Genomic DNA, 11,190 nt, shown 5'->3' with positions numbered 1-11,190 from the left:
TCCTAGAGGCATTCTCTCCTGGGAGTTGTAGTTGCTGGGATTTATAGTTCTCCTACAATCAAAGAGCATTCTGAACTCGGCAAACGATAGAGTAGAACGAAACTTGGCACACAGAGCTCCCATGACGAAGAGAAAATACTGGAAGGGTTTGGTGGTCATTGACCTTGAGTTTTGGAGTTGTAGTTTACCTACATCCAAAGAATACTGTGGACTCAAAACAATGATGGATCTGGATCAAAATTGGCATAAATGCTCAATAATGTGAACACTAGTGGAATTTGGGGGAAAGAGACTTGACATTTGGGAGTTGTAGTTCCTGGGATTTATAGTTCACCTCCAATCAAAGAGCATTCTGAACCCCACTAATGATAAAATTGGGCCAAACTCCCCACACAGAACCCCCCATGACCAATAAAAAAACCTGTGTTTTCTGATGGTCTTTGGCGACCCCTCTGACACTCCCTCACAACCCCCCCAGGGGTCCCGACCCCCAGGTTGAGAAACACTGTACTATAACATACTGCAATATTATTAGTAATATTATATTTAATATAAATGTATAATTATAATATTATTTTATTAGTAGTAGTAATATATTGTATTATAATATTATTAATATTATATGTATATACAATATATTATATTATATTATATTATATTATATTATATTATATTATATTATATTATAAGAACGGTGCAGGAGACAAGATGGAACTGCCCTCCTGGCCCCTTTCTTCACTCTGATCTCAGAGCAGCGGTTGGTGATTTTTGTGATTTTGGTACCTTTGGGCAAATCTAGCAGGGCTATATCTCTGTTCTTTTATTAGTTTCATGACCCATATTGACCTTGAAAGGCCTTCTGATGCCATAGTTGCCAAAGGATTGGATCTAGATCTTGTCCACTTTATGCTCTTTACTGCTGTTGACATTAAAATGGGATTATTCTTGGATAGGAAACTGTGGTGTGTGTGATAGCATTCTTCCACTCACAAAGGCTCTGATATAGCAGGTGAAAATCCAAAAAGAATCAGACTTTTTTTTTTTGCAGCCTCTTGGGTTTCATGTATGTAAGAGAAATCCCATCTTGAACCTACATGCTACATTCCTAGGATGCCTCTGCCCCCGAGGCAAATTGGCAAGCCAAGCACAAAATGCATATGCTGCAATGAGATCATTATTATGTGTTGCCGAACAATATGGTCTTTCTTGCCCACCCTGATCTTCAGCATGCACTACATACAGCCTCCTAGAACTTAGACTCAGTGTTGTGGGACTTATTATTTTGCATAGGGACACAGAGTGTCTGTTACATCTGAAGATTCCTTCTAGTGCAGTGGTTCTCAGCCTGTGGATCCCCAGGTGTTTTGACCTACAACTCCCAGAAATCCCAGCCAGTTTACCAGTTGTTAGGGTTTCTGGGGACCCACAGGTTGAGAACCACTGTTCTCATGTGTTAGGGCTATCCGAGTGATATAGTGAAATTCTCATTATTCCATTTTGTTAAAAGCAACCACATAACTCTCGGGAATTGACCTCTGGTTTTCTTTAAAAATAAGTTCCTAGCTCTCATGACTCCTGATAATTGTGGAAAATTAGTAGATGTGGTAAATTCCACTTCAGAATTATTAATTTTTTTGTAGAATAACTGAATTGCATTTTTATTGACCTCACCCATAGTTAAGACTTGTATGTGAGGTGTGAAGCTGCTCTTGGTGTGGTCTGAACGTTTAAAGAAATCATTGCAGTTGTTTAATACTCCTCCAGTTCAGAACTTTGGGCAGAAAATTCAGGCTGAAGAGCAGAATGGATACCTCACCCCACAAAATCAAATTCACCAGGTTCTACTGAGGTGTTGGAAAAAGTTACTCTTGCCCTGCACAAGCTCTAGTTTTTGACACATACTGTATATACTCGAGTATAATCCGACCCAAATATAAGCCAAGGCACCTAATTTTACCACAAAAAAACTGATCAAACGGATTGACTTGAGTATAAGCCGAGGGTGGAAAATGCAGCAGCTACTGGTAAATTGCAAAATAAAAATAGATACCAATTAAATTACTTTAATTGAGGAATCAGTAGGTTATATATTTTTGAATATTTCCAAAAATGGTAATTTATGATAAGACTGTCCAACTCTGATTAAATGATTATTTACCTTCTTCAATGTAAATGTTATTTATTTTTGAATATTTCCAAAAATGGTAATTTAAGATAAGACTGTCCAACATTGATTAAATGATTATTTACCTTCTTCAATGTAAATGTTATATATTTTTGAATATTTCCAAAAATGGTAATTTAAGATAAGACTGTCCAACTCTTCTTAAATGATTATTTACCTTCTTCAATGTAAATGTGCTTACGTATCCTTCCAATAATAATAAAGATAGCAACATAACAAATGTAATAATAACAATAATAATAAAAAGAGTAAAATAATGAATGTAGCAATAACAGCAATTATACAGTAAAATAATGTGTAATAATAAAGTGATACATGTAATAATAATAAATAGAATGAAATAATAAATGAAAATAATAATAATAATAATAACAACAACAACAACAACAACAACAACAGAGTAAAATAATAAATAACCTTGACTCGAGTATAAGCCGAGGGTGGGAAATGAAGCAGCTACTGGTAAACTGCAAAATAAAAATAGATACCAAATAAATTACTTTTATTGAGGAATCAGTAGGTTATATATTTTTGAATATTTTAAAAAATGATAATTTAAGATAAGACTGTCCAGCTCTGATTAAATGATTATTTACCTTCTTCAATGTAAATGTGCTTATGTATCCTTCCAATAATAATAAAGATAGCAACATAACAAATGTAATAATAACAATAATAATAAAAAGAGTAAAATAATGAATGTAGCAATAACAAAAATTGTTGTGTAATAATAGAGTAAAATGATAAATGAAATAATAATAAATAGAATAAAATAATAAATGAAATGAAATAATAATAATAATAACAGAGTAAAATAATAAATAACCTTGACTCAAGTATAAGCCGAAGGGGACTTTTCCAGCCTAAAAAAAGGGTTGAAAAACTTAGCTTACACTCGAGCATATACAATAATTTGTCCTGCATAGAAGTTAGTACTGTTGACAGCCTGTATGAGATGCTTCTCTTGACTCCAAGGAATGACATGGGTTGAGTAGAGACATACATTCTTCTGCACAACAATAAGTAGACATTGAAGTCACCTCTCTTTTTTGGAAAGACCACTGTACTTCCACTGAGGTAGCTTTAAGCAACTGCTTGCCATTGTTTGACTGTTAACCTCTATGAAGTTCTGAAATGGGGCACACAGCTATATTATGCAGGAATGGAGAGTGTGGAGGCTTTCCAGGTGTTGATAGACTCCAGTTTCCCCCAGCTCCAGGCAGTCTGGCCAGTGATGTGAGCTACAGTGATGAGTCCTCAACATATGGAAGGCTTCAGGTTTTCCCCCCACCTCAGGTTTATAATGGGTACCCTGGCTCAGAGCTGCCTTCTCCATTGGTTGGTCCTTTCTAACTTTCTTGCCCCTCCACCCTCCGTTCCTGCCACAGGCCCTGGATGGTGAGCGCCCGACCCCCCAGCAGATGGCCCAGCCGATGCGTGCCCCATCCTACGCATACCCGCCTGGTGCACAGCAGCCCTGGGGACCGGCAGTAACAGTTCAGTTTCTTGGCGGAGAAGCTAGCCCAGCACATTCTGAGTTTGGGGGAGCTACCCTATGGAATTCAGTAGCCTGCTTTGCACTGTCTGGCACTGCTTGGCGGCTGAGGGGTGGGGAGGTTGGGTTGCTGCTTTGAGGTCACAAATGCACAGATTTCCCTCCGACGCACTTTGCATTGTGACTCTGACACAGATTGGATGAGGCAGAATATGGGGACCTGCTTTTGGAAGATGAAGGTGGCATGTGGAATCGAGTCTGCGTGTCAATCCCTGTTGTCTGCTGCAGAGCTATGCGGAGATGTAATTCAGATCCCTTGGCTTCAGTCTAGATGCGGAGAGGGGAATGTATCTTCCTTCCCTTTCCCTGATTCCTAATGCAAATAAAACTTCCTTTATTTGCTTTTGACTTTGGGGGAAGATATAGTTGCATCTATGCTGTTATGTCTAGTTTGGCTATCAGACTAAATTTCTGGCTGCAGGCTCTGCCCTACCTGCATCCATGAAGACTAACTGGTTCTAGAATCTGGAGAGAATTTAATAGAAATGAGAGAGCTTATTCATTAGGATAAGTGTGGGCATGTGAGATATCTGTCAACCCTGTATAGACTTTACTTTTTTTCATGTCAGGAGCGACTTGAGAAACTGCAAGTCACTTCTGGTGTGAGAGAATTGGCCGTCTGCATGGACGTTGCCCAGGAGACGCCCAGATGTTTTACCATCCTGTGGGAGGCTTCTCTTGCTTGCTGGGATTGTGGCGCTGATTCAGAAAATTGCATTGGATAGACCACATCAGCTCTATGCTTAAAAGATGGTAATTTAAATGCTGCATTAAAACACACTGATTCTTTATGGGCAAGCGGAGTAAAGACAGGTATGAGATATGTTCTGTATCTCAAAAAGAGCTGATGATGCTTTTGACTTTGGGGGAAGATATAGTTGCATCTATGCTGTTATGTCTAGTTTGGCTATCAGACTAAATTTCTGGCTGCAGGCTCTGCCCTACCTGCATCCATGAAGACTAACTGGTTCTAGAATCTGGAGAGAATTTAATAGAAATGAGAGAGCTTATTCATTAGGATAAGTGTGGGCATGTGAGATATCTGTCACCTCATCAGCTCTTTTTGAGATACAGAACATATCTCATACCTGTCTTTACTCCGCTTGCCCATAAAGAATCAGTGTGTTTTAATGCAGCATTTAAATTACCATCTTTTAAGCATAGAGCTGATGTGGTCTATCCAATGCAATTTTCTGAATCAGCGCCACAATCCCAGCAAGCAAGACACAAAGATAAAATACGTTTTTTTAAAAAATGAGCTGTGCTGTTTTTCCGCTATCTGCCTTTTGTCAAAGACAAGCCTCAGTTTTGTATCCTTTCTTTCCATTAGGACCCCCATCACAGCATTCCTTGAGCTGTGATTGGCTGGCCCCAACTAGGTTTTTCCAGCTCCTTCCTTGCACATTTGGTCCAGAGATTCCTGTCATAGTCTCCTCTCTTCCACTTCACTCCACCCCAAATGCACATACTTGCTTGAATGCTGCTACAAACAGGCTGTTACAAGGGGTATCTCCCCTCTCTCCTTTCACCCCGCTTTTGTGTCCTCTGCACCTGAATTCCGGAGGGGAAGAGATCCTCCCAGAATGTGATAGGATTCAGGCTTTCCCCCCAGTTGTCTTTGTCTAAGGTCACGTCCCTCCATCTCTTGATGCTGGTCTTGGGGGGGCCATCCATGCTTTGTGTGTTGTCCTTGTCAAACCTTCTGCTCTATTTATTTATTTTATTTATTTAAGACTTTTATATCCCTCCGTAGAGGGACTCCGACCGGCTTACAGCAAGGATTCAATGCTACTAATACAAGTTAAAACATCATACAACAATACAAGATTAAAATACATATAGATAAAATACATATATACCAAATTGCCAAGGTAAAATCATGTTCAACTCAGACCGCATATGTGGTCACTCACTTTGGTCTGTAACCAGTCTCAGCCATTATTCAGGGAATGCTTTATTCCATAAGCCTCCTGAAGGACAAGAGGGAGGTGCAGATCTAATGTCACTCAGGAGAGAGTTCCATAGCCGAGGGGCCACCATGGAAAAGGCCCTGTCTCTCGTTCCCACCAAACGCACTTGTGAAGGTGGTGGGACAGAGAGCAGGGCCTCTCTGGAAGATCTTAACATTCTTGATGGTTCATAGGAGAGAATACGTTCAGACAGGTAAACTGGACCGGAACCGTATAGGGATTTATAGGTTGAAACCAGCACTTTGAATTGTGCTCGGAAGCTAATTGGCAGCCAGTGGAGCTGGTGCAGCAAGGGAGTTGTGCACTCCCTGTACCCAGCTCCCATCAGTAGCCTGGCTGCCGAGCGCTGGACTGATTGCAGTTTCCGGGCAGTCTTCAGAGGCAACCCCACGTAGAGAGTGTTGCAGTAATCTATACAGGATGTAACCAGAGCGTGTCAATTGCTATCCCACTCAGGTAGTGCTAAGCCCTCTTTTTCCATAATATGAGGGAATAGACGGCAGTGCTTCTCCCCTTCTTGGCTTTTGTGGAAACTTTTACTAGTAGTTAGTTATCTAAGGACAGCCGTAACTAGAGTTAGCTCAGCACTAACTCTTGTTCTGAACAGTTACAATAGAGTTGGGAGGTTATTCAACTCCACCAATGGTTTGGACTACAGCTCCCACAATCCATTCCCAGTGATTTTGCTGGTTGGATTTCCTAGGAATTGAAGTCTCAATCTTGGGAAGACCAATAATTCCCTATCCTCAAAGCCAGTCTGCCCAGCAGCCAAGTTGGAGTAACTAGAGTCGGCTCTCTAGATTTGCAGATTTAACTTTAAAACTCATATAATTTTCCTCAGCCCTCCAGTGCAACTCTGTGGTCAGCCTCCACTGGAAGTTGACTATAGAGATGTGTTTGAGGACTAGAACTTCTTATAAACGGCAAGGCCATGAGGGCAACCCTCCGCCTGGCCACCACTCCCTTCTGAACATGGAAAGACGCAGGGGCCAGGCAGAAAGGCTGTCCAAATGGCAAGGCAGTGAGGGCAGCCCTCCATCACCCCCACGCCCTTCTGAGCTCGGAAAGGCACGGGGGCCGGGCAGAATTGCTGCCCTCATGGCAAGGCTGTGAGTGCTACCCTCCTCCTGGCTCCCGCGCCCTTCCGAACTCGGAAAGGTGCGGGGACCGGGCAGCCCTCCCTTGCCCAAATGGCAAGGGTTGGCAGCCATTTTGGTAGGGGCAAGGCCAACCAAGGCAGCTTTGTGACCCCCGAAAATGGCCCAACGACCCCCCTGGGGGTTGCGACCCCCAGGTTGAGAGCCGCTGGGCTAGAACTTATCCAGAGCATGGGAGAAAGTTAATTTTAGGTGCTACCACCCAGTGTAGCTTTTTACCTTGCTATCTTTGTAAAAATGTAGCCCTCTAGGTTCTATCTGTTGCCATTGTGCCGCATACATTGGTGCCACACAACAAATGGCACCAAAACTATGATGCTTCCTGGCATTAGTGCCCTCCTTCCCTGGGGAACAGCTCCACCCTGGTAGAGGTGTTTTCTTAAACAGCAAACAGTTGTGTGCTTGTTCAATACCAAATGCCCCTAAAATGAAATGTATCATCTGCCTGAATGGCTTCTACGACTGAAGGCCAAGTTTCTTAATTCAGGGCCCTAGAACTTGCCAACTTGGAAAGGTCAGAGTTTGGTAAGGTTCAGATTTAGGCTGCACCTCCCAGTTCTCACACCTAGCAAAGACAAATTGCTAGCTGTTGGGTTCTGAAAATTACAATTCTGCAAGCTCTGGAAATAAGTCCTGGGTCTTGGAAGTCTCATTTAGCCATTTTAGTTGTCTCATGGTATCCAAACGGGTAGTCATAACTTCAAACAACCTGGCGTTTTGCTTAGTTACAAACTCTGGTTTCAGAAGCCTTTAGGTTTTATTGTCAGGAAATGCAGACCTGAAACATTATGGATTGAAAGAAAGTGAGAGGACGAATCCCCAAACCCATTTAATTAAGCAATGGCCAATTAGCTCTTGGGGAATAAGAAACAAACTCACCAAGTGGCCTTTTTGAGATTTGTCTTCGTCAGCTGTGTTTTCCATCGCTGTTTTTATGGACTCTTGCCGTTCTTTCCCATTGTCTTCTTGTCTCCCATGGCTTTCAAAGACCTGTTTCTCACTCTTCTTTTGGTTTGGTGGGCTGACTCTATCTTTCAGGCAACAGACCGTCCCATCAATGGACTGGATGCTGGACTCCGGCCTTTCGACTTGGTTATCCCTTTTACCATCAAGAAAGGAGAGATAACAGGTAATTCTGAGTTCTGGACAACCTTTCATCCATGATAGAAGACTTTCACTGGGCCTGCTCAGCCTTAAATCTAGCGCTAGGGCTGTTATGCCAGGCCAGTTTTCATATAGACCACCATTAATGTGTATGTATGCAGCAATATTTCAAGAACACAGCATGTATATGATCAGAACTCAGCTATTGAGTTTCTGATTTAATTTTTTAATGTTTTTGGACCATCAGTCTTGCTCCCTAAGGAAAAAGCAAAGAAGACAGTTCTTCTTCATGATCTCTGTGCCTCATATAAATGGACGTTGCACTTGCAATGACTTGTGTATAAGTTGACCCAGGTTTTTTAGGAGTGATATTTTGTGAGTTTTTTCCTGGCTTATACACAGATTTGGATGGTAGGTGGTTTAGTAGTAATAGACCTCTTATTTCACTTTGTTTTCTTTCTCCCCAACTTTGTTGATGGCCATAGCAGGCCTTTGTATGGCTAACAAGACCCTGTTTTAGAATGTATATAGCACAATATTTTTTCCTTCATGCAAAATATGGAATAATTATCATTATTATTTATTATTATTAATAATAATTAATAATAATTAAAATAATAATAATTAATAATAATAATGCTTTTTTATAGTCCACCCAGTCCCGGAAGGACTCAGGGTGGCTTATAACAAAATAAAACACAATTACAAACATTCAATGCCCAGGATAACATATAACAAATAATAAACAAGCTCAATAAAAATTATAAAAGCAACTGAAATAAACAAGACATAATACAATCTATACAATTACAACATACTAAATCTTCAAAATCTCTTTAAAAATTGACTAAAATTAATGGAGTGAAGATGGTAAACAGCAGATTAATGGAGGTAGGTGTTCAGCAACTAGGTGGGGATGAATATAAGGTTTAATTAGTCCTCCTCTCCATAGGCTAAAGTGCATAGATGTGTTTTGAAAAGCCTTTTAAAGAAGAGGAGAGATGAGGCCATTTTTAATTCTTTGGGGAGGGAGTTCCAGAGTTGAGCGATCATGGAGAAGGCCCTCTGTCTTGTCACCACCATCCGCACTTGAGAATGGGGGTGGGACTGAAGGCCTCCTCCACAGACTACAGCACTCGTCTGTATACAGAAATACGGTTTTTTAAATAGTCTGTGCCCGAACCGTATAGGGCTTTATTAACTAGGTACAGTACTTGTATGCCCATATTTCTCAAAAAGTAACAAGTAGAACATTTTAGGCCAGCTAGATAAGACAGACATATTATGGGCATCTGGATGTTTTTATATTGTAGCTCCATCAGCCCTAGCTAGTAGAGTCAATGATAGGAGGTCAAATATGTCTGCAGCCCAAAAAATCATATGGGGGCTGCATGTTTTGTTACCCCTATATTACAATTCTTAGCATTTTAATATGCTTAAATACATGCATGCTTACAAGAACTTGAAGAAGTTCCAGCGCTGTGCAAACAAGTGCCATATTTATTTATTTATTTACGACATTTATAATATATATATATAGACACACACACATACATATATATATATATATATATATACACACATATATATACATATATATAGAGAGAGAGAGCTCACAGCAACAAATGAGTGAATTAGGATCTCAAACCCAGGTTCAGTTGAAACATCTTTTTAGCATGGAATCTTGGCTGCTTGGTTTTCTACTCTAAAGCTGCTTGTCTTGCCTTGTTCCTTCCCTTGAAGGTGAGGTGCGGATGCCATCTGGCAAGGTAGCAAAGCCAGACATCACAGACAACAAGGATGGCACCGTGACGGTGCGCTATGCACCCACAGAAGCTGGCTTACATGAGATGGACATCCGCTATGACAATATGCACATCCCAGGTAACTTCACTGTCAAGAGACTTTGAAGCTGTGTTATTCCTGTGACTTGTTCTGGGTGGTATGTTTGAGAGACTTTAGTGGAAGGAATAGTAATCTAGATGATACCATCTTTTTCCTTTTTCTTAACAGGCAGTCCCCTTCAATTCTATGTCGACTATGTCAACAGTGGCCATGTGACTGCCTATGGGCCAGGTCTTATCCACGGAGTAGTCAACAAGCCTGCAGTCTTCACTGTCAATACAAAAGATGCAGGAGAAGGTGAGTCAGACAACTTCTCTTGATCCTTACTTCTTTGTCCTACTTAAACGCTTATGTCTTTGGAGATAATCTATGTCATTGACTGTTGACTCTGATGTTTCCTTCATTGAGTAAGGTTGGGGGTCCTCTCTGCTTCATTTAGATGCAGAAAATAGCTGCCTGGTTTCTCAATTCATTCTCCATGATGGTCCACGCTCTCGTTACATCTAGGATAGACTACTGCAATGCACTCTAAGTGGGGTTGCCTTTGAAGACTGCTTGGAAGCTTCAAATAGTCCAACGAGAGGCAGCCAGGTTAATAAGTGGGGCGGCATACAGGGAGCATACAACTCCTATGTTACGCCAGCTCCACTGGCTGCCAGTTTGCAACCGAGCACAATTCAAAGTGCTGGCTTTGGCCTCTAAAGCCCTAAATGGCCCCAGCCCAAATTACCTGTCCGAACGCATCTCGCCCTATGAACCATCACAGAGATTAAGATCCTCCAGGGAGGCCCTGCTTTCCATCCCACCATTATCATAGGCATGATTGGTGGGGACGAGAGACAGGACCTTCTCGGTGATTGCTCCCTGGCTATGGAACTCCCTTCCTGGTGAGATCAGGTCGGCCCCTTCCCTCCTGTCCTTTAGAAGGATGGTAAAAATTTGGCTGTGGGACCAAGCTTTCGGGACAGGGCAATAAAGCAGCAATAGGAAAGATTACCAGGCCAATTAGATTTGACATGGATGACAAGGATGGTTATAAATGGTGTATTTTAATATTTTGATAAATGTTTTAGCTGTTTTGTATGTATATAAGAATTTGTATCCCGGCACTGAATGTTTGCCGTATATATGCTGTGCTCTGCCTCGAATCCCCTTCCGGGTGAGAAGGGCGGAATATAATTGTTTTAAATAAATAAAAAAATACATTATAAGGATGGGCTTAGTACTATGCGTATGGTGGCTAGAGACATGTTTCATTTACAACATTTAATAAGGGATCCAGATGGTATAATATTTTGAATGCTGGACTACAACTCTGGAGACCAGAGTTTGATTCCTACTTAGCCATGGAAACTCACTGAATACACTCCGCCT

General features: G+C 41.2%; 1 protein-coding gene across 7 annotated transcripts in view; it reads left to right on the top strand.

Annotated features, from left to right (window-relative positions):
• Nucleotides 1-11,190, top strand: part of FLNA (filamin A) — a 169,209-nt gene that overhangs the window by 130,557 nt on the left and 27,462 nt on the right. For 4 of the 7 annotated variants that reach the window (XM_067464199.1, XM_067464196.1, XM_067464197.1 and 1 more), the window contains 4 exons: nucleotides 3,574-3,681; nucleotides 7,906-7,996; nucleotides 9,715-9,855; nucleotides 9,985-10,113. In XM_067464199.1, the coding sequence (XP_067320300.1) occupies nucleotides 3,574-3,681; nucleotides 7,906-7,996; nucleotides 9,715-9,855; nucleotides 9,985-10,113 (469 nt within the window). The remainder of the gene's footprint in view (nucleotides 1-3,573; nucleotides 3,682-7,905; nucleotides 7,997-9,714; nucleotides 9,856-9,984; nucleotides 10,114-11,190) is intronic. The other 3 variants (XM_067464198.1, XM_060763184.2, XM_060763183.2) reach the window with 1 other exon arrangement.

This window comes from Anolis sagrei, chromosome 2 (assembly GCF_037176765.1).
Source record: "Anolis sagrei isolate rAnoSag1 chromosome 2, rAnoSag1.mat, whole genome shotgun sequence".
Lineage (NCBI taxonomy): Eukaryota > Metazoa > Chordata > Lepidosauria > Squamata > Dactyloidae > Anolis > Anolis sagrei.
Note: the sequence above shows the minus strand (reverse complement) of the source record. Positions and strands in the feature narration are given on the sequence as shown.